The sequence below is a fragment of the Hirundo rustica genome, chromosome 2, assembly GCF_015227805.2.
Source record: "Hirundo rustica isolate bHirRus1 chromosome 2, bHirRus1.pri.v3, whole genome shotgun sequence".
Lineage (NCBI taxonomy): Eukaryota > Metazoa > Chordata > Aves > Passeriformes > Hirundinidae > Hirundo > Hirundo rustica.
The window spans coordinates 34,293,511-34,318,246 of NC_053451.1; the positions used below are offsets into that span (position 1 = coordinate 34,293,511).

The following is a 24,736-nucleotide window of genomic DNA, read 5'->3' on the forward strand; positions in this document are numbered from 1 at the left end:
ATTACCTAAAGGTGATGCAATAGAGGTAGAGAGGAACTTTTCACAAGACTGTATAGTGATAGGACAAGGGACAATGGATTTAAACTGAAAGACAGTAAATTTAGATTAGATCTAAGAAAAATTCTTTACTGTGAGAGTGGTGAGAAGAATCTGTGGATGCCCCACCCCTGGAAGTATGGAAGATGGGGTTTGGGCAACCTGGTCTAGTGGAAGGAGTCTCTGCCCATGGTGGAGGATTTTAACTACGTGATCTTTAAGGTCCTTTCCCAACTATTCCATTCTACTGTTCTATTTTTCCAGCGAGATACACAGCTGAAACCTCCTGCACAATCTACTTCTTTAGCAGTTGTAGGTGAAAATGTGCTACATGCCTTGGTTGAATTTGTCTCCTATTAATAACTTACAACGTCCCATGAGAAGTATTGTATCTGTATTGCATATTGGTACCTGTTTACACAGCACCTGATGCAAAGGGTTGTGTTCTGTTGTTGGGAGCTGTAGTTGCTGCAGGCATAAAAATAACCAGCACTACTGGTTATAATAATCATATTAATGTTTCTGGAGTTCTTGGAGAAGAATAGGGAATATATTTTTCATCCCAGCTGATATTCCCATCTTAATTAAAACATTTATTAATGTCTAGGTTTGGGTGCTAGCTTTTAATGAGCACAGTGTAACTAACAATCCCTCATAAATATGTAAAGCACGTTGGGTTATTCCAAGTGTGTCTAGAACTATAAAAATCATATTTTCTTAATGGCAGTACTAAAATATAATGTGCTCATAAATCTGCTTATATGAAAAATATGCAGAAACTAATAAACCATCCAAAGCATTATGATTTCTGAAATTTAGACCTGTCATCTATGAAGGCACCAATTCCATGAAATTGTGATATGATGTCTATGTTATCACAAACTACAGGTGTATCACTCATTCTAATAATTTTTTTGAAAATGCATAAAAAAATAAGAATAAAATATCCCAGAAAAAATATGCCAGTGCATGTATTTCCCATATACCAAACTTTTTTATTTAAGTGTGAAGGTATATTCACTGTTGTCATAAGTAGGTCACTTTTTTTTTTTCCCCCAGAATTCATAGAATTTGCATTTCAGTTAGTGTCAGTAAGATAGTCATTCCTATCTGTATCAAGAGAAATCATTCCTGAGGGATGTAAAAACATTTGAGATTTCATATTTATTAAACTGATGCATCTTCATATCTCTAGTTTTGATTAATAACTTTACACAAGGATGGAACATGTGAATTTTAGTGGTATTTTTAGCGACTGTAATGATCTTTGATAAAACATGTCCTACAGTGCCATCATTGTTATATGTAATTCATCTGATAATCCTTTATCTGGCTGTGAAAAAGGAAAATCCTTTAAAGGGTTACATAAGCATTTCAACAACTTTCTAGCCTAAATATATGTAAAACCACTCAATTACATAAAGTATTTAACTAATATATGAATTATAAACCCTTTCCTCAAGACTGAGAAAATCATGAATTTAGCTGATAAATGCTGTAGTCTCTTGGGGATTCATGTATTCTGTTCACAGGAGTTTCCTGGTAGCCCCATAACAGTTTTATTTCAAGGCTGGACCATATACAAAAAAGAGGCAAAAATGATTGCATGTTGAGTTAAAATATTTTAGTAATGATCTCTAGAAGAGAGATGTTATTTTGCATAGTTACAGACATACAGGATATTTTTTCAGCTGCTAATAGCTTAGCTGAATTAGGAAATCCCTCTCATTAGACAAACAAACAAACAATACCCAGCCCCCCAACAAAAAAACCCAACAAACCCAAAAAACCCCCAAACCTTAAACCCCTGGAGAGGTCATGGGGTGAAGAAGATGGCTGTGCCTTAAATGGCATAAAAATAGTACTAGCAGGTTAAGTTTGATCTTATTTGCTGGAACAACCTTGGGAAGAGTTTGATGTAATGGAAGTGTCATCTGCTGGTCATTTGGCTTGGGTGGGAGCTTATTTGAAGGTGAAAAGCATTCATTCGGGAGAAGAAGCAGCTTGTGCATAAATTAAACCAATTTTCTGCTCTTGCCTTTGGACTACTGATGTCTCTAGGCACTTAATGGCCTTTTCATTCCTGGACCCCAATTTTGCATACATATATGGATACATGTGGAATTACAATGAAAAAGATCAGGCAATTTAATTAGTTAATGTTTATAAATCTCTTTCAAGATGAAAAGAGCTCTGTAAGTGCCATGCATTATTAATTGATAATAATATTTGTTCAGAAATTGAAGTTGAAATTGGTGACATCATTAGTGTGCATAAATGAGCTTTTTTCTTAGTTTAATATATTTGTTAATTGGCTTTGCAAAGTTTTTTGCTGTTTTGGTCTGAAGTTCTTTAAAAGATTCAACTTTGACAGTGGGCGATGAGTAAATGAATATGCTATTAATGTAGCATAGGCAGTCAGAAGACACTAGTTATGAACACCATCATGGTTCTGGTTTAACTTAGGGGAACTCCATAAGATTTCCAATATGTCAATGTGGAAAGAAAATGATAGAAATTTAGGTGAAACAGCAGCATGTCTCTAGCCATACTCAATTCAGGAACTTAGAAGGGGAAGGAAGTGGAATAGAAAATCCACTCCTCAAAGTGGTTAAAAAAATGTCTCCATTGTTTCCAGAGCTAAATGGAGGACCTTAGATGAAGTTTGTGGTCATCTTTATGAAAGAGCTCAGAATTCTGTCAGGAAGGACTTTCATCTGACATAAATATATGTTGCCTGGAATAATGAGCTTTGTGATTGCATCTTTTTTTCTCATCCATCATATCACTGAGATAGTTTCTCTGTGTATTAGGGTTTGAACTGAGTCCCAAACTCCTCTGATGACTTACATTTTATACCCTCCTGAGCCACCTTCTTGGCATAGATTTTGAAAATTGCCAGGACTTCACAAATGCCAAGTGGTATGTGACACATATACCAGCCTCATCTGCAGTATTTGCTTTCTTTTTCTTGCTTTCATACATTTAAAATCAGTACATATGGATGTCTTCCATGGGTTTACATCCATTTCTGGAATTGCAATATATAACTGCTGTGCACAGTTTATGGCTCTTGGATATTTTCAGGACATCAGTTGTTAATGGGCAGCCTGGGAATTTGGCAGCAACATAATATAGGAATTTCTCTTTCCATTTGAAAGCACATAGTCATTTTCAAGAGGAAATGTAACTATCCTTATTAATCACTCCTCAATAGTAAATCTAGTTAATGTAAATATATAGGCTGATTGGGTAGAACTGGAAGCATGATTAATTTTTTGCTGTTTGCATGTTACCAGTTTTGTTGACCTTTTGAAAGCTATATGACCCATAAATGGGTTTACTGCTGGAAAATAACCACTTGTCACCAAGGCGCAGTGGAGAGGCAATGACGGCGGGAGAGGTGAGTGTCCACCTCTTTACAAGAAAGTAGATGCCCCAGAGCAGTGTCTGCTTTGACCTGTATTTGACATATGTACTCACGTACTGACACAAGTTCAGGTTGAATGGGGCTCTGAGCCATTGAGTTGAAGATGTCTCTGTTTATTGCAGGGATAAAGTGGCCTTTTAAGATCCCTTCCAATGCAAACTACCCTGGAGTGACTTTTATCTGGACTTTGACATGGTCCTCCACAACATCCTTCTCCTGAACTGGAGAAAGATAGGTTTGATTGGACTGTTAGATTGATAAGAAAATTGAAAGAAAGCTTGGGTGGTCACATCCAGAGGGTATGATCAATGGGTCAGAGTCCTGATGGATATCAGTGATAATGTCCCTCAGGGGTCCATACTGAGAATAGTATTTAATGTTATTAATGTTGTTTAATGTTTTCTTCATTAATGACATAGATGGAAGAATTGAGTGCACCCTCAGCATATTTGCAGATGACACCAAGCTGAGCAGTACTGTTGACACACCTGAAGGATGGGATGCCACCAGGGGAACTTGGATAAGCTTGAGAAGTAGGCCCATGGGAATCTCATGCGATTCAAGCAAATGCAAGGTTCTTCACCTGGGTTGGGGCAACCCCTGCTTTCAATCCAGAGGATGAACAGATAGAGCAGGAAAGGAAAAACCTGAGGAAAGGCTAAGAGAGTTGTATTTGTTCAGCCTGGGGAAAAAAGAAAAAAAAAAGAAAAAAAGGATTTGCAGCCTTCCAGTAGCTGAAGGAAGCCTAGAAGAAAGTTGGCAGAGGGACTTTTTACAAGAGCATGTAGCGACGCAACAAGGGGCAATGGCTTCAAATTGAAAGTGGGTAAATTCAGATTAGATATTAGGAAAAAATTCTTTACTGTGAGGGTGGTGAGGCACTGGCACAGGTTGCTAAGAAATGTTGTCAATCCCCCCAAGTATTTAAGGCCAGATTGGAGAGAGCTCTGAGCAACCTGGTCCAGTAGAAGCTATCCCTGTCCCTGAAAGGGGGTTTGGAACTAAGTGAGCTTTAAGGTCCCTTCCATCCCAATTCTGGGATTCCATGATTCTATGACATGCAGTAGCTGAGAGAGCCTCACTGCAGCCTGGGATACAATGGAGTCTGGATTTTAACATTCTGTCAACCAGTGAGACATCACTGATGTCCCAAGTTACAGTCATGAGAGACATGATCTTCTAAGAGAAATGTCTTCTATTCCCTCCTGAAGGACTCAGGACTCTTGTTTTAGAAGGTGGTGTTTTTGATTTGTTTTGTTGTTTTGTTTTTTTTTTCCTAATATATGTGCATAACACTCTAATGTCAAAGGATCTGGTTTTTCTCCTATGTGTATTAGCATAGATTAATTTATGAATATTTTAGGTGGGAGAATTGTGTTCCCACCCATGGGTATGTGTTGCTTATGCTTAGGATAACTTAGTGATGCATTTTCAGGATAAAGATTTTGTTTTGCTACATGAGGTTTGGGTTTGTTCTTGTTGCTCTTTTGTTCCAGGATTTAAACATAGATGACTGAGAAGATATTATTGCTGGAATTGAGACTAAACTTAAACTATGAGCTTAATGGAGATACTTGTTATGGATTCTGTTTAAAATAATTTCTCTGTAGTTGAAGTAAGATACTTTTGAAAGGGTAGGCGAAAATACAAATGCCTGGTCTAGAGGTTTTAAAACATATTACGAATATTTTAAGTGAAATGAGTGTAATTTATAGCATGGTGAACATCAGGACAGCAAGGCAAAAGGAGGCCGCTTTTAACTAAGGATGAGAACAAGAGGCACCACTGCCATTCCCACCCTTCCATTCTGCTTCCTATGCAAACTCAATAGATGTGGTTTATTAGCACAGGTAGTTTAATCCACATTTAATTGCCCTATTCACCTCTAATTGCTTCCTGTCCCATCTTCTCTGCTCTTGTTCTCATTGAATACATTAGGTATTTTTCCTCTTCTTTACAGACTTACTCCTACCTTCTCTCCTGTGCTGTCTCACCCACCTCTCTTCAGAGATAAAAGATTTTTTGAATTAGTATATTTTAGCAAGCAGGAAAAGACGTTCAAATGTGTAGATTATAATGACCCATTTTTATTCAGAGTTTTAGTGTATATTTGTAAGAGCTAAGGTATTGTGGAAGATCTGCATGCCCTATGAATATTCAGGGGGCAAATGACCACATGGATTCTGCCTATTTACTTTTCACTTTCATGTTTGTTTTCCAGTTAATTTAGCAAACATGTTTGCTAGCAGGAATCCCTAAGAAATCCAGCAGATTTTCAAAGGTTGTTAGGTTCCTCACTGGGGAGCTGATCCTTGGAGTTAGGCCTACTCGGCCTATAAACAGAAAGCAATATTCCGTCAGAATTTACCACTGTAACTGAGAGGTGAAACTGTAAAGATTCACAATAAACTACTGCTGACTGTTCACAGATTAAACAAATATGAGCAGAAAATAATCATTGTGTAATGGGTGTAGAACAAATAATTTGTAGAAGCATGTAAGCAACACTTGCCCAGTTTCAGTTAAAGAGATAATTATTCAAAGAAGTTATTTGCTACCAAATTGCTGCCTATGCATTACAGATTTGAATTCACTGCTATTCTTTTGGTAAGAAACTCATGAAGACATGACACTGCTTGAAAGGTTATGTGTACAATTTTAAGCCATGAGAAAGTGTTAGAAGGACTTGAGATGGGTCAGAGAATCAAACCTAGTGTTCTTATCACTGATCTCTTGTTCCATCCACCATGTCACATCAAGGAACTGAGATTAATAATGATGTTACAGTATTTGTCATATATGGCCTATTCTGTACTTTACTTCTGCCTCATTACAAAAATGTTGGGGAAAAAAAACTAGTTCTAGCAATGGTATCTTTTGAGGACTAAATGGTACCTAATCATTTTGCAGGTATATTAATGTTAATGGGATTGTGCACGTGTGCACTGTAGCCTACTTACAGGTATATTTAAACACTTGGTTGCCCAGCAGAAACAGTTTGTCCACCCTAATGCCTTTCTGTGCTGCATGTTGCCTTGACTGGTAGGAGACCCCCAGGGAGAATGTCATCTCAGGGGAGGGGGAAGCTCAACCAATACTGAATTTACTTATTGACACTTTCTGCCTCTGCTATGGGACATATTAGGGCTGAAATGAGCTGCAGAGATCAGAGCTATTCTGTTTCCATTTCTGAGGGAATCTCTTCTGACAGCATGCTGGACAGCAGGGAGGCACGATTCTGCATGTAGATTGCAGTCAAGGATATGTTTGCTGTAGGCTGATTTATCCTCTTGGGAAGAAGTTAACCTGTGGGCAGCACCATGCTATTTTGACTAATTCCAGTATCTCAGCTAGCTTATTTAGAGCTGGAACACATACCAATGCACTACTCTGCAGGCTGCAATACTGATGTATGCTGGAGTGTGAAGTCTGAGGACCATTTTGGCAGAAGTGTAATTCACTTTCTAATATTTCTGTGAAATCAGGCTGCTGGGTCACAGCAAATGTGAAGGGATGTGTGAGACTGGGAGTAAGGCTGGATACTTCAAATGAGAAACTAGGGTTGCTGCTGTCTCTCTGGTCTGGGTCCTGCACAGAACCTGGGTGTAGTGAGGAGGCTGGGAACCTGCTCCCCAGACCTGTGAGCCTCTGCCAGATGAAGGAGTGGGAAATAGGGCAGCTTCATTCTATGGAGCAAGATGGGTGCAGAAATGCTGCTTTTCTGGGAGCTGATTGCTATAGACCACCTTTGCTCATCTCCACACTAACAAGTGGTGAAGGGGCTTAACGTGGTGTGCTGCATGGTGGATGTCTCACTATGCTCTCTCTGGGCTTGTGGGAAGAGAATGGCAGCCCCATCAAACTGAAGTGAAAGCAAGTCGTTAGTTTCCCCTGCCTCAGGGAATAAATACATAGCCAAAAGAGGAGAGAAGAATGAGTAGAGGAAGGTATGTTAAGGGTCGGGGGAAAACCAAGCCACTGTGATGTTTATATCACTGCAGTGATTTTGATATAGAACCACAGAAACTGATTTCTTTATTTCTTCACCATCTGAGACAAGATTTGCCTTGCAGTTTTATTGTGGATAAATTCACCATGTGGATTTCCTTTCCCAGGAAGTTTTAGAACCACAGTAATCTTACAGCATACTGGTGAATATTGCTTCCAAAAAGTGTGTTATATTGGACACCTGGGTCAAACCTGTTCTTTTTATTGCTTATGACACCAAAACATAATTAGGACATATATGGCTTAATACTTGAGAGAGGTCAGTTGATTCTGTATGCTGATCTGGTACTTAAATCAAAGCTAAAATCGTTGGAATTACTACTATATTCGATTTTGAAATTGATCGCTTTAAATCTTACTATTATCATTTGCTGCCACTTTCTAGCACAATGATTTGCTTTTTATATTTTATTTATTTAGATTTCTTATGTATTAATTAATTTATACAACATTTATTCCAGCTATACCTGGAAGCTGCTGCTAGGTATATGGTGCTTTTTTTTTTTTTTCTGTAAACTATCCAGCCTGGCTTCTGGGAACTTTCAGGAGAAAGTTTATGGCAAAAGCCATTCAGGATTAAGTTTCTTTTGCATTGCAAGGTGGACCCATTGCAGCTACATGTTTCCTTGCCTCACAGAGAACTGGCAGAGTAGTTACACTGAACAACATCCCAAGGCTGCTTGACACAAGGGTTACAGTGCCTGGAATGACACTGTACCCTGACCTCTTTTAAATCATAACATATTGAGACCATTTGCTATATTATCATGGTAGCCAATATGTTCGTGTAATATCCAGGCCAATTCTGCCTAGAAGCATAGATAAATTCAGCAAGTTGCAAAAATGGTGCAAAGCCAATTTTTCTTTTCCTCCCACATTACACTGGGCAGGATCTCAGAAAACTGGAGGTTTTTCAAGTTGCTTGAAAACAGTGAAGTTCTCTGAGGGGCTTATTGAAACCACACACTTACAGATAACTGGAGTTTTTAGCACATGTAATATCACTAGTAACTAGCTGCCAGGCAATCCTATTGAGTACTTTGAAATCAGAATTTAAAATGTAAAGTTTGGGAGTAGATATGTGACCCAGTGAAATTCTTTAATACCTTATATTTATTCCGGTTGTGTTAAGCACTCTAAGGTACTCTGGGTGATCATACTGCACATCTACTCAAGTTTCCAAATGTCTGCCGCAGGCAATACCAAAGAGATTGCGTTGCAGAAATCTGGTCTGAAATCCACTGAAACTTATTTAGCTGGCATGAGCCTGAGTAATACTGTTAAATGGCATTGAAAAACTGCTGTGCATACATTAATTCCAGACAATGTGCACATTATCTTAAAAAACTTCTAGTTCCAGAAAAGAAGATTACATGAAAGATTATTCAGCACCAAAATGAACAATGATGCTTTTCCTGCTTTTACATGAAATAAAAAGATGGACAAAGTACAAAGTCAGCCAACATTGGAAAGATATGTATGTGTCCTGAATTAGCATAGGCTCCAGGTGGGTGATAGCATCTACATAATGACCAGATCCCAGACATTTAGTGGGATGTCTGGGATGTTGTTTTGATGAAGAGATTTGAGCATTTCTGGCTTTCGGGAGATAAGAGATGCCTACAGCTGTTGGAGAAGACAAGTTTGAATTCTTTTTTTGAAGGTTACTTTTTTCACCTAGCAGCTAATGGGTTCCTGAACTGATGGCTGACTGTTTCAGCCTTTTCTGGTTCATGGAGAGCCTTCATTGTTGTGGCTTATGGAGAGACAGGGTTAAAGATCTCTCAAAGAGCTCTCCTTGCATATGGTTAATGGTTATGGTCTCTGCTTAATGCTTACAGTTTAATTTAGTGTTTGACATCCTTCTAGTCAAGCCTGGTGCAGGAGTGCCCATGACATTCCTCACGGCTGTCTACTCTTTTGTTAGGCAGCTGCTGAGCTCTGCCCTCTGACATTATCAGTTCATCATAGGGTTGGCTATAAGGCTTTCCTATACACAGATTGATTTCTTTTCTGGTCTTTCTACTTGCTTTATCTAAGATTTATTTATTTTCTGATCTTTCCACTTGCTTTGTCTATAAATCTTGGCTATTTCTTCACAAGGTTACGTTATTTTGGGCTCTGGACTGAATATTGAGAGGTGACTGAGCTCTTGCATTGCTGATGGAAGGAAGTGCCTTCATTCCTGTATCCATTTTTGTAGCTATCTGCGAGGAAAGCAAGAGGATTGATCACATTCAGGGATTCAGGGAGCATTTGCAGAGATGGGATGCAGTTTTGATTAACCTTCCCTTCACACATAAAGAGCCTTTTTCCTTCAGATTCATACACCAAACAGATGGTTTTATATGTGAAGTCGATTGGTTTCGTTTCTATAGAAGGGTTTTAATTTATTGAAATTTTGTTTAATTAACTGAAAACATTTTTTGAATTGCAGATTTTGTACTTAATAATACAGTTATGTATGACTTGTATCATACCAGTAAATACTTCCTATCATGGTTCCCTCAGTTGCATTCAACCTAATTCCAGTGCTTAACTTGGGTTAAATTTTTGACATCTGCTTGAGAGGAGAGACAATGATAAGTTCTGCTTACCATAACTAAATTTATTTTCCTGTGTGAATAATGGGGAACCATTATAAAAAGTCTATCCACTCTGCATCCTGCCATATAACCCTTCTCTGAAAATGATGATGTGTGATCCAAGTTGTCCCAATTGAATGATCCAGACGCAAGGATCTCAGGTGAAAAACGGCAGCTTTTCTGGTGCTGCACCAGTACTGTAATGCTAACAGTAGTGTTCACTTCATCTAGGTTTTATGCTTCTTAGAGATAATTAGGCAGAGGTCAAAGAAAGATTTAGTTAGGGTCTAAGTGGCTGTATCCCTATAGATGAGCTTCAAGATGGCTTTAGGTTGGACATAATTACTAATTTATTAGAATACATGCTTTGAGTATGTGCTAAAGGTGAAGATAATGTCTAGACTAAATTAGGAGAAATAATGTCATTTAGACATCCAAAAGCTTTCACACTTCGGGAGAACTTGCAGAACTGTTAGACTGGGTGATTCTGAGGCTTTAGATTTTAGGTGACAGGTGATATCCCAAATTAGTTGGGATTAAGTAGATTTGATTTCATCCTGCTTTTATTGTGGTTGTTAGCATCTGATAGTGTTAAAAACCTGAGTCATGCTCATGAGCTAATCTTCATATATATGACACTGAGATCTTGTAGGTTAAACATCTTGCTCTTTATCACATTGGTGTGTGCCTACGGCAAAGCAGGGAGTTTAACCAAGCCTTTAGAGCCAGGAGCTCTTGCCCAAACCAGTCACCTTCTGACCTGCAGAGTGCAGTAAGCAACTACTGCTCTACTAAGTTTTTTCATTTGCAGCTCCTCTTTTTCTTAGAATTAAAATGTATTCCATTACCAGTTTTTTTTTCTGTGCCCTATTTCTGCAGCTGGACCTTCCAACATGTTACCTACATATCTCTGAATTATGTACCGGGCATAAAACTGTCAGAGGCTTCTTCAGAAAATTTGGCTGGAGGGCCTAAACTCCCTTCCCCTCTCACGCCTTTCACTGGCTTTCTGTGGGGATTGTAGAATAGCTGAAAATATTGTAGTAAAATGCTCTATGTAAGATAATATAGTAAAACAAGAAAGAGTATGGCAGTGAAAGATTCTTCTTATAGGAAAGCTGAAGACTTTGGAGGCTTTTCTGGGTGCTGTATAGCTACCTTTGGTGACTATGGCTCAGTGGAATTTAAAACCACATGCCAGGAAAACATTAGCACAATAATTTGCAGGTTATTTGAACAGAAACATGAGTATGTTGATGATATAATCTATGGGGAAGTCCAAAAAATATTGATAAATGGCATCTTGTTGATTTTGGTATTTTCCTAACAATATAGCAGTGCTGGGAGCTTGAATTTTTTTTTTTTCTTTTTTTTTTTTCTTTTTTTTTTTTTTTTTTTTTTTTTTATTTATTCAGAAAAATATGGGGTGCCAACCCAGAGATATCCTCAATATATTCTGAGAGAGTTGTGAAAAATATTGGTTCCATTCTTGAAATCAAGTTGCTGCTTGTGATAGGGGAAGGTACAAATATATGCATTCACATAGGGCAAAATGCTTTGGGAATGCTCTAGGTGCTAGAGCACAAAGTTGCACACTGTGGGTGGTAGAGCTCCAAAATTCAGTGAGCATGGAGGTGTGTTTGATCAGATTAGGGAAATAAAATATTCCAAATCAGTCTCTAGAAATTACACTGAAAATGTTAACCTCTCTTACTTATACTTGTCATTCAAAGCTTTGCAGAACAAAGTGTGTCCTTACTGAAAGGTAATATGTGGTTGCAGGGCAGCAAACACTGGGAGTTGTAATAAAAACTCTGATATTTTGAGAGTTATTACTGGGAATGATACTATAAATACCAGTTTGCAGATAAAAAATTGAGGGGCAGGCCTATTTACCACACCTGGTAAACTGAGAGATGCTGAGGGTCCTGGCTTTCAGTCTGGGCTCTGACTGCTACCAGTTTGCCTCCTACTGTAGAAGAATAACATTCAAATTTACACTATTTGCTGTGCAATAATGTAATAGTCAATAAACAGATCTTTCTTGTAGCAGCAGAAGCCAGGAAATTGAAAGGAAATGGTAATCTCTTTTGGTCTCCAGTGTTTCCTTGTTCTATTTAAGCAAAAAAGGTTTTATCTGTTCAAGATGTATAGAGCAATATGCAGGTAGAAGATGCTTTATGAATTAAATTCTGTTTTAATTCTGATTTTACCAATTAGCATTGAATTCTGTGTTAATTACCTAAATTTTTTTCAGAGATGATGGTAGATATAGGAGATCTATGATAATAAGAACATGTTGCCATAGACACAACTATTCAATATGACTCTGGGACACTGCTGCATGAAGAAACCCACTGAAGTTGTATTTCACAATGCCCTGAAATTATGCAGTTGTGAAAAATTAATTATAACCCTTTCACTGAAATACCATGATGTTGATTGTAAAATATTCAACAAGCTATTTCAGTGCAGAGGGCTGTCAAATGACAGAGAAAGCCAATGCATCAGAAGTACTGAGATAGTTTAAAAGGTGGCCAACATTTTTGAGCATTGCACAGCTTCATTATGGGTTTTAACAGCTTCACTTGTAGCTTGGGAATTTCTACATCTCTTTGAAAACCACATCTCATTAATTGGCATGAAATGCCACTATTTATAGAAAACATAGGGGAAGAAGCAGAGAACAATGCAAAGCAGAAGTATAAAATGACAGTTTTCTGTTACAGGCAGTAACTGTGGAGTTGAAAGTATTTGCAGATTGTTCCAGTCTTATGCTTTTTTTTGTGCATGTGAATTAGAAGATACGTCTGCATGTGGTCCAGAAGAACTTGGCTATGATCTAGCCTGACTTCCTGGCCAGGAATTCACTGAAATCAGCAGACAGCAATTGTCTGCCCTTTTAGTGTACTTTGTGGTTTGGTTTGTTTTTCCAGAGCATCATATACAGCATCTGCAGCCATTAATTAGCAGATTTCCGATGAGTATTTAAAGAGATATATTCTTGTTACAAAGGTAAACTTATGAATGCACAGACACACACCGTATGTCAACCATTATTGAATTCTCATTACCTTACTGCATCAGAGGTTTTGTGAAGGACTGGGCATCATCAAAGGTGGGGGATGAGCTACATTCCTGTGCTGTTTTAGTGGAGGATGGAAAAAAAGACCTTCCTATTGACTTCACTTATTTCTTTCTGTTCCGACTCAGTCTTTAAAAAAACCCCACTAGCTGTATTGCAGCTTTCCAGCTCACAAACGACTAACCCAATTGCATTCTTCTGTTTTGTAGACATGAGTCACCTCTCACAACAGATTCTCCTATCCTCCTTAATTGGAAAAATCTTCTTAAAGTCCAGTTTGATTTGTCTTATGGAGTCAGTAACAACTCTTAGTAGTCTTTCTTTGGTTCTGATTGATAAGCACAAGCTGAAAGGTTTCTTGCCCACCCACCTTTCCACTGAAGACCCACACAGTATTTCTATCATCTATATCAGGACTCCCTGACTTTCTCAGCAATCCCTCACACTTTATATACTTTCCATCATTTTTGCAGTGTTTATAGGAGTAAACTCCATGTAGGAGTTTCCCAAATCAGGAAACCACATCTGGATTGAAGTTACCCAATAAGTGCAAGTGTATATGAAGTTGTTCAGATGACAGTATTCTTGTGTTCAGAATACTTGTTGACAATTGCATGATGCTCTTACACTGTATTCAATGTTCCAGTCATTGTGACTGAACAAACATTCACAAACACTTCTTTTAAAGCATGTTTCAATATGTGAACTCCAATTTGAGTGTAGTGATGAAAAGGGGATAGAAAAATATACTTTCAGACTTTATTACTGTGCCTTTGTAGAGCAGCTGTAGTAGAACTGATAACCTGCCAAAGGAAGAACAGGAAGCATTAACTTTAGGTTTACATACAAGCTCAGTATTGTGGCATGTGTATTAATGTTTATTTTATGCTTTAAAGAACATCGTTGGAATTCCTTGAAGCTAATAAGAAAGCTGGTTTTTGTGTTGGCTTTAGTAGATGCAGATTCTCATTCAGCAAATATCATACTTTAGTCTGATTTTATTTATTCTTTTGGCCAGATTCTCATATTTTATGGGGCTGTAGATATTTATGACTCTGTTGAAAGGAAAAAGGTTACTTGTATCATGATTGACAGTAGACTCTGGCTTTGTTTTCCTAAGAGATTTGATGATATTTTTAGTTAAAGTGTGAAATGGGGCATGCTTCTTTGAGTCAAGAGGGCTGCAATTTGTAAAAATATTTAAATAAAATATTAAGAGAAAAGAAAATGCTCTTCTTGGATAAATATTGCTCTAGTCAATTGGTATTCTGCTGTCAGCATGCACGTCTCATTCGGTCTTGTCCTCCATGCAAAAGAGATACTGACCCTGTGTACTACACTGGGACTAATTTTGCATATAGAAGTATTAACAAAATGTTTATAGACAACTCCATAGCCAGAAAGATGGGCAGAGATTTTTAGCTTTTATAAATAGTTACAGAGGAAGCAGTGCTAAAGTCAGCTTTCTTGTGAAATATCATCAGATTATAGCAGTAATTTACATTTTACAAGATAGTTCACTGAAGACATTCTCTGAATTTATCTGATCTGCACTGCATGTGACTCAAGGGAGTATTGAAGTGAGAAGAGGACATGCTTGGAAGAAATGTGCAAAGCATGATATTATAAAAGGAAACTTCTAACTACTTGGAAATAATAGAACTCCTTAAATAATATAGATAAAAAAGAGTCCTTTAACTGCTGTGAAATAATAGAAGTACTTAGATACTAGCAGTGTAAAAATTTACGTTCAGATGTAAATTTGTTGAAAATATTTTGTCTCTTAAGAATATTTTAAAATTTTGACTTTGTGTGCCAAATTCTCCACAACGGAAGTAACTAAAAAAGCATCATTTCCAGGAAGAAATAACCATGCTTTGGCCACAACATTTGAGGGATTCCCTTGGACCTAGAACAGCAAAACATGACAATACTTGTTCAGTCAGTACATATGGATCATCCCTACACCATCAAAAATAATAATAATAATTTAAAAAAACAAACAAACAAAAAAACCCCCACAAAACTTCTTTATCATGATGCCATTAATTACAGCCCCTATAAGAGACGGGGTCTAACTGCTGAGATTTCTTTTCAACACCAGTTTTCAGGAGCACCACATGAAATTCTCAATTCCTTCTACAACTTTCTTATAGACCCTATTTATGTACTGAAAGGTTTCAGTAAGGTCTTCCTAGAACTTTTTCTTCTCTAGACTGTAGAAGCCCAACTCTCTCAGCCTGTCTTCATAGGAGAGGTGCTCCAGCCTTGCAAGCATCTTTATGACCTCCTCTGAACATGATTCATCAGCTCCTCATCCTTCTAATGTTTGGCCTCAGAGCTGGATGCAGCCCTCTGAGTGGGGTCTCAGGAGGGCAGTGTAGATGGAGACAAAATCAGGTCCCTCACGCTTCTGGTGCAGCCCAGGATAGGGTTGGCTTTTTGGACTGTAAGTGCACATTGTAGCTCATGTTAATTTATTTGTCCACCAGTGTTTCCAAGTCCTTCTCTGCAGGGCTTCTCTCGACCTATTAATCCCTGATACTGGTGATTGCCCCGACCTAGGTGTAACATCTTGCACTTGGCCTTATTGAGCTTCATGAGATTTCCATTGGACAATTCCTCAAGCATGTCAGGGTCCCAGTTTATGGCATCCCTTCCCTCTAGCATATCAATTGTACCACTCAGGTTGATGTCATGTGCAGATTTTCATTGTCATACTGGTTAGGTCATTAATATGACCTAAGATACTGAACTGTGCTAGTCCCAGCATGGGCTCCTGCAGAATACCACTTGGTAATGATCTCAATTTGGATGTTGAGCCATTGACTGCAACTGGCCATCCAGTGGATTCCTTATGCATCAAACAGCCCACCCATCAAATCCACATCTCTAATTTAGAGACAAAGATGTGTGTGGGACACTGTCAAAGACCTTATTGAAGTCAAGATAAAGGATATCAGTTTCTCTTCCCTTATCCAGCAGCACAATCTCTCCATCACTTCATTGTAGAAGGCCAGCAGATAATTTAGGGGTTTTATGCATTTATGCATTCTGAAGCCGTGTTGGCTGTCTGGAATCACCTTCCTGCCATTCATATGCCTTGACATAGCTCCCAGGAGTATCTCTTCCATTATCTTACTAAATAGAGAGGTGAGGCTGACTGTCTGGTAGTTCCTATGGTCCTCTTTTTATTCTTTTTGAAAATTGGTGTGATGTTTCCCTTTTTCTAGTCACTGGGTACTTTGACTGCTGTGACTTTTCAAATATGATGCAGAATGGCCTATCAACTCCACCTGTCAGTTTTCTCAGAACCATGGGATTCATCTCACTGACTCCCATGAATGTCTGTACATACAGCTGAAAATAATGCAGCTGAAAATATTTTGACTTGATGGTAAAAGAGGAACTGGAGTAAGGAATGAAATAATTGGTAAAACTCTACAGGAGAAGTCCTGATCAGTCATGTTTTTTGCTGAGTTTATTGTTGCTGCTAGAATGTTTTTTTAAGTGCTTTAAGTGCTTTCTTAAGTGCTTACTTTAAGAGTATTGTATGTACAGTTTGGATAGTACTAGAAGAAAAAGTATCCAGGTTGGCCAGGTGTGTTTAAATGTTGGGAGTCACAGGTTCCAGAGGAGATGCAGATGTAACATTCATCATCAGTTTACAGGTTTTCACAGTGATAAGTTGCTCAAAAAGGTTTTTTGCTCCTTCATGTTTATAATATGCTTATTTTGTATATAATTTTCTTTTTTTTAAAGAAAAAAATAGATTGCTAGATTTAGCACATTATTAATTAGACCTGTTCTAGCCTATCTATTCTTTACTGAGTCTAATAGCTTGCTTTTAACTCATAAGGCTTCTAGAAACCTCTTGATTCATCATTTGAAATCAGTAAAACCTAGAAAATTACACTAATTGCCTTGTAAATAGTTTCCCTCATTAATTATCCTTTTCTTTCAAATGCTGTGCAGGCTTGAAATTACTTTTCAAGAACCAGCTAAATTTAAACATATTTTAAAAACAAGGTGTTTATCTCACTGTTAAGATCTCTAAGTTGAAGTTTGTTAATATATTAAGCTAATAACTGTTATCAGTGGAATGAAGAGGAGTATTTAGATCTTGGCCAATAAATATCCATTCGTGTACTCTGTGTTATAGATTCAAACACTTCACTTGTTTAATGAAAATACTGTCTACATTAAAAAAACAAACAAACAAACAAACAAAAACACAAAAAAAGAAAACCAAGAAAACAAACAAATCCAAACAAACAAAAAACCCACAAACAAACAAAAAACCTACAAACAAACAAACAACCCTCCCCACACACACAAAAAAACAAACCAAAAACCCCAAACCCAAAGCAACTACCTATACAAGTATTTTCATGAAAATTTGGGTTGTTTCCAGTGCTGCAAATTTTTTTTATCATATTTCTTAATCTAACAATAGGTTTCCTTTAAATCATTTCCTCAACTAAAATCACAGTACAAGGAATAAAATACTAAGTGTTTTGACACACATGGGTCTTTATCAAGTACAATTCAAAATCCAGTTGTTCTTATACAAGTTTACAGTGAGAGATTTAATTTTATTTATTTTTTTTTCCTTACAAAAAGACTACAGCAATTTCCTCAGTGAAATTGCTGGAGGTTTATTTTTAAATACTGTAATATATGCAATTGAACTTTAGAAGTTCATTCCTTCTTCATTCATGCTGTTACCATGGAAATGTGGATTTTATGCTTAAATGAAGAAGCTTAGTTCATAAATTATAGTTCATAAATTATAAAAGTAAAATGTTAATTCAAAATTGGGGAATGCTGGCAATCATGAAAATAATAGGCATCATTTTCCCCAGGTATCATTTTTCCCCAAGTTTTTCAAACAATTGCGTTATTTTTTGTGCAGAAAACAAGCATAGGCTTCTAATAATTTAAAGGCTTCTAGGAATTTAAGCTTTTTTGTCTTTTGTTGAGTCTGAGAAGGGACCTTATTTCTCTTTACAACTAGCTGAAAGAAGGTGGTAGTGCGGTGGGGTCAGTCTCTTCTTCCTGGTAAGAAGTGACAGGACCAAAGGAAAAGGCCTCAAGTGGTACCATGGGAGGTTTAGCTTGGATAATAGGCAGAATCTCTTAACTGAAGGGTGTTTCTAGCATTGGAACAGGCTGCCCAAGAAAATGGTGGAATCACCATACCTCGAAATATTCAAAATACATGTGGATGTGGCACTCTAAGAACATGGTTTAGTGGTAGACATGGTGGCGTGGCAGCGGTGCTATGTTGATGGCTGGACTTGATTATTATAGAGGTCTTTTCCAACCTTAGCTATTTTATGATTCTATGATTTCCATATTAAGAATAATGAACCAATTGAAGCAAAGGCTGTATTCTGCTCATGAGAGGCTTTGAAGCTGGACAACCATTTACCAAGAACACAGCCTAGATAATCTCCTAGGGTTCTGGGTTTCCTTAGTATGACTGTGAATGGAAATACCTTTTTTGAGGAGTTATCATGGGACTTTAGGTCAAGGAGAAAGGCAGGTTTTCTCTATTCATCACTAAATGAAACACATATGTGGAACCATGTTATTAATCAATTTGAGTGAAATCCAGGAAATTCAGCTGGGGATCTTCAGAGTCGAAAAAGTCTTTGCAGCCTGGGTGTCTCAATTGAGGCGTTAAAGGGGTCATGTCATCTCAATCAGTTGTATAGGATGAGGTGTAAAATAAACTTGATCCATGGATTGCAGGTACAGGAGTGGAAAAATAAGGCTTTGAGTAACTGAAGATGAAGCTTAATCCAATTCCTTCTTTCTGAACCTCTGTTCCTGGTTTCTCATTAATTTGTTTTAGCATCATCAGGAACAATGAGGAAATCTGTCCTGAAAAATTCACAGTCATAGAAAAGACTCACAGGATGAGGCCATTCTACACTGATTTTTTATTTATAATTTGACCTTTATTTATTTATTCTTTAAATTTGCTTACTATAAATGGCTTTATGACTGCAATTACAAAATACTAACTGCAAAGCCTGGTTTATGAAATATGTATAAGTTTAAATATTGAGAAGGAATTATTTTCTAAGTAAATTATATGTTTTTGTTATATATCTGATCAAAACCCTCCTCAATGCTACCACAAAAGGCAGAAAGCAAAGAGCTGGAACCTTTGGAGAAAAAGTATTAAATGCTCATAAATCAGACAAATGTATTAAGAAGATTGTGCAGGAAAAAAGGAACAGAAAGTTTTCAGGGAAAACCATGGCTTAAGTTAAATCAGCCCAGAGCAAGGACTTTGGTGTTTACTGGTCTGGAAGTGAGCAAGAATTTTTGACGCAGCAACTTATGCATCAGAATGCCAGGATATCAGAGAGCTGTTTACAGTATTGGAGATGAGAGTTTGTAAATAATCTATTCAGCTTTTTTCTTTCTCTTTATGAAAACTCTAAGGTATTCTGAGTTCAAGCTGCTGGTGTAGTTCCTCTGTCTGTTATGTTTTACTAGGCTTTGCTGCAGTGGACAGCCTAAGAAAGACTTCTTTCCTACTGGGGCTTTGTTCCACATTCTTCTTTCTGCAGTTGTTTCCAGATGCCCCATAGATTCAATCCACCATTTCCAGTCAATATTTGCCATCTGGAAACTGTAGACCCTACAGCACCCCAGACCTGCAGTCCGTATCAACAATTCCTTCAATATTCCCACCCCTCAATGTGGATATCAGTGTAAGGAACTTCTTGCAGATGTGGAAAATAACATTTTTTTATGACAGTTTAAAGTTTTAGAAATGGGGAAAAGAGTGAAATAATTTCAATTTAGAGCTCCTGTGCTGAAATAAGAGAAATAAGAGTTATTTAGGCAATGCAGGACTAGGGTGCTATGTAGGTTGTATCACTGGAGTGTGCAAAGACAGGAAGTGATGGAGCATGATTGTAGCCAGAGTGCCATGACTGCACAAGCCAGTACCTCCTGCAAGAAGAGGGAGAATTACACCCCTGGCTACTCAAAGTCAGTGACGCAGGTTGTCAGTGTTGATACTAATAAGCATTGCATGGCCTACAAATAGCCTTGCAAACCTTCACCATTACGCCCAATTTCATGCAGATATCCACTCTTCCCTCTTTTGGAGGATAGGAGTGTAATTTCTCCTTCTGCCCATGCAGAAAGAAATGCACCCTCTTCTTCAGATCTTTCCCCCTCTAAGTTCTCTTTTTTTTCATAGCTAATCTTCGCTTTCTTAGTGATCATCACAGGGTGATCACAAAATCCACGTTCTTGCAGTGAGTCTTTTTAAGACCAATTTATATTTTCCCACACATGTGCTGTTAAGTGAAGTGGGGCACATTGCACTGTCATAAAGCAAATCCTGGGTAGCACTGGTTTCTTTACTGCATTTTTAGTCTATTGTTTCTATTGGTACTCTCTTTTAAACTACTACCCTTTCCATCATGCCTGGAAAAAACAAACAACTCAAACTTGAAAAAGCTTAGGTGTCTGAGGATGAAAAACGTTATTCCGCATATGGTTCCAGTGTTATCCCAGAGAAGTGGTGGATTCTCCATCCCTGGCAATGTTCATGGCTAGGTGAGATGGGGTTCTGGGCATGGTCTAGTGGGTGGCATCCCTGCCTTGGCAGGGGGTTGTGTCTAGATAATCAAGATCTCTTCCAGCTGAAACCATTCTGTGGTTCTGTGGTTCTGTCAGCTCTGGGCTAGTATAGTGCCATGGCACTGTGGGGGTCCTTGAGCACAGCTTCAAGGCAAAACAGCCACAGGGCATTCCCACTATTGGAACTACTACTCTTACTGCTATTACTGCTGCTAACTCCTGATGCTTTTCTTCTGGGCAGTGATGGATGCTGCGAAGGGCTGTGCACTCCTTGCTGCTCTGAAGCAGACTGCCCTCAGGCCCTCCTGAGATCAAAATCTTCCAAGGCAGCATGTCCCCTCTGCTCTCTTTGAACCTCTGCAGACAACCAGAGTTTCCTTCCAAGAGCTCCCTTCTGCCCTTCTGAAGGCACAGGAGCAAAGAGTAACAATGGAATTTCGCAGCTCAGGATAGTGGCTCCAGTTTGTGTTATCTAAGAATATTCAGGTCACCAGTTGTGTGTTTTTTTAAAGAGGGTCTGTAGTATGGCTCCTTTGGACTACGGTCTCTCTACTGGTTTTATTTTTAACCTTTTTTTTTTTTTAATGGAGTAACTTCTTTCATCTCTGGGTTTTTCCCTATTGTCACCCTTTTAAAGAGGCCCTGAGCACGTCAAATGTCCTGCTGTTTTTGGCATGTCAGGATGGCTTGGGCAGAGGTTTTTCCCCATTCATCTTTGAAGACTCTGTATCTTTAACTGTAAATATAACCCATATATGATGTTTTGAGCAGCTGTTAAGTCATCATAAAATACTGTATGTCCTTGATGACAATGCTCTCTTTAACAATTAGACCGCTGTGATAAGAAATGTCTTGGCAGAGATGAACAAGCCCTGCAGGAATCTGCTTGTGGAGATTACCTGAAATAGCCCCTGATAAATGTTTTGGGTTGGTCTGCTAGCAAAGTAATATCTTGTTGGCTGCTACAGAGGTCTCAGTTGTCTGGCAAATTCTCACATGCCCCACAGTTATTACAAGAGGCAACTACCATATGTATGGGGGTCTCTCCCCTTGCAGTATTACAAAGATCAGTCTGTAATTTCCTAGATAATTTTTCCTCTTAGATGCTCAGGAGTCATAGGAGTTTTTTTCTGAGTGAAGACTTTGTGACTGCATTACTTCTTGATTTCCTAAATGAGTCTGAAGTTTTATATCCAGATAATCGCCCGGAAATTGTATTGTTATGCAGCCTTGCTTTCTTTTAGTGACGTTTTCCCCATGCTGGGCTTCTTTGCCTAAACCCAAAACCCTTAACTTTTTTAGGATTGAGAAAAAAAAAGTTGTTTCAAAGACTTTGCTGACTGAAACCTTGTGCAATTCCTTTGGCAGAAAGCAAGCTTGAATTTGCTTTTCATATGCAGCTACATACTTACCTGAACTTTGCCTCACTTCTCAGGACTGCGCATCTTTTCACCTTCTCTTTTTGAATTGCATTTTTCTGTGGAACAGAATTCTCCAAGGTCTGTGATTTTTTTTTTTTTTCCCAAGGAATAAGATGCTTAATTTTAATTTTAGTGTACTGTACTGGAAAATAAACAATAATTCCTTTAACTTTCTATTCACTTGAAGTGAAAAAAACAAACAAGCAAACAAAAATAAAACCCAAAAAAACCCCAAAACAAACAGGTATCAATTAATTCTCCTGTGCTTTGGCTGAGCAACACATTACTATGTGTTGGCTTATTTGATGGATATTGTTGTAGCCAAAGCCTGAGCCACCAGAAGTTTGGGATACTCCAGCTTTTTGAATTATGACATCTAGACCCCAGTTTCATTACTAACAAAAGTTGCAGAATTAGATTTAAAACCAGGGTTTATCTCTTTTGTTGTGGAAGTCATTGTTTGTGCCAAAAAGGCTGTGATTACTAATTACTTAATTTGTATGACAGATGGAGCTGTGGATCAAATTAAGTAGCTGTCTTGGGCTACGTTACAGAGCAATATCTAGCTTTAAATACGACTGCCTTTTTTGTTCCTAAAAAAAGGCACAAACAATGACAAGCTAAAAATAGCTGTTCTCTTGGAGTTGACGACAGTTTCTGAGAGCTTGTCTTTAGGAAGATATTGGAAAAAACCTTGCTGTCTTTTCCCCTCCCCCTTATTCCCCTTTAAATGCACACCCTTCTGTTTAAGCTTGTCCACCCCATTGCACACAGAAAGATACCCACTGATTTGGTTAGGACTTCAGTGTTTGTGAAGATTCCCAGGGGGGCTTGCATAAAACATTTAAAGAAATCCAAAAGTCACTGCAGATATTTCTATTGAGTTATGCTTATCCTACGCAAATTGCTCTGTGCCGACAGAGGAGGTAGTAAAGCCTCTTTCACTCCTTGCCTCCCACAGTATCTGCTGCAGTGGGGAAGGAAAAAAAAAAAAAAAAAAAAAAGGCAAGCCTTTTTTCTGGTTTTATTCCTGGAGATTACTTCATAATTCAGTACTGATATCAATGGTTTCCGGTGCTGTAAACAGAGTTGAGTCTTTGACTTTGTGTCCCTGCAGCCCAGTAAACAATCAGTTAATTCGCAGCATCCCAGCGGTTGACAGGAGTGAGAGAAGTGGTTTGATTTTATTTTTGTGCTTGTGAATTAAAGCTTCCCCTTCTGGCTAGGTTCTGAGTTCCCTCATTCTGGAATATATTGGAGCATTTTGAATTCAGAATATGTAGTTACAAATGTGAGGGCACAGACTTCTTCCAGGATTTTTCTGCTTTCATTTTAATTTTTCTTTGTGTTTCTAATCTGAAGCAAGCGAGAGAACAGTTTGAAAGCAATGTCCAGCGCCTGAGCTGGGAGCACAATGCAGTTCAGAATATTTAGAGCTAGTCCAGTGCATTTTTATTAAATGAGAGGGAAGGAGTAGGTGGGACTTTTTATTTAAAAATAGATTAGCACAGGGAACTGAACTTGCATTTGAGGAAACGTTAATAAGCCAGCCAGCCATTGTCCTTAATCAGAGACTGTATTTGTAAGTAGAACATGTTGAATCTGTCATGATTGATGACGTTGTCTTTGTTAAAAGGGATGCTGCATCTTTAACAAGAGCAAACAGAAGCAGTGCAGAATCTACAGTAAATTTGAGACTTGGAAGAGAAACCTTTCTTCATTTTTCTGTGTATAACGTTTGTAAAATATTGAATAGGAAAACATCAAAGCCAGGGGGAAATATAAGTAACTCACTGCGTACGTTTTAATTCCTCACCTTTCCCCCCGGGTGAGTTCCCCCTCCTTTTTCCCCCCTGAATTTAAAATGCTGGAAGGAAAAGCAACTGAGGTCCAAGTTTCAGATGCTGAATTCTCTGCTAATTGAAATTACTGGGCGTATTTCTATATATATTCGCTGAAGAGATATGTAGCTTTCACCCAGTGCCTTCAAGACATGTCTTTTTGTAGTCAGAAAAACAGAGATCAATGCATTTTCAAACTGACAGAGGGAACGGATGCTCCTTAGTAGCACATGCTCGGGATCGTGTGTGTACCGTTTGTGCAGAGCAGAGACGCTGAATACTGGTCCATATGCTCCTTGTTTACTGCAATGTTTTTTGCATGTTACTGTGCACTCCGGACTAATGTGAAGGTAAGAGGGGACGAGACAACAATTTGGCAGGAATGTAAATGTAAAACCAGCTGCAGAAAATGTCTACCTTGTGTTGCTGAGTACTTTGGAATTGCTGGCTGAACAGGCATATTATTACAGGTGGTTGTGGAGGCTTTGTTTTATCGCTGTCTGTGTGGTTAAAGCATAGAAGCATGTTTAAATTTTGCAATTTAGCGACCTTCAGTTTTTAACTGCTTGCAGTTCAGGTTCTGGGCTTGTATGGTCTGATAAACATGTTTTGCTACTGTCCAGGTAGGCCAGAGACAAGATGCCAAAGGCTGTTTGTGCAAGGCTACATAGCTTTATACAGGATAAGAATTCCTATAGTCGGGTCCCCCGTGCATC

The 24,736-nt window shown here is 38.2% G+C and overlaps 1 protein-coding gene across 21 annotated transcripts in view; it reads left to right on the forward strand.

Annotated features, from left to right (window-relative positions):
- The window catches only part of DLG2 (discs large MAGUK scaffold protein 2), a 984,477-nt gene that overhangs the window by 240,864 nt on the left and 718,877 nt on the right, over window positions 1-24,736 (forward strand). For 4 of the 21 annotated variants that reach the window (XM_040055815.1, XM_040055829.1, XM_040055814.1 and 1 more), the window contains exon 1: window positions 24,152-24,370. The exons of the other annotated variants lie outside the window; for them this stretch is intronic. Coding sequence is in view for 2 of the 4 variants with exons in the window: in XM_040055814.1 (XP_039911748.1) it covers window positions 24,251-24,370 (120 nt within the window). In the remaining 2 variants the exon portion in view is untranslated. Of the gene's footprint in view, window positions 1-24,151; window positions 24,371-24,736 lie in introns of those variants that run through there. 21 annotated transcript variants of the gene reach the window in all.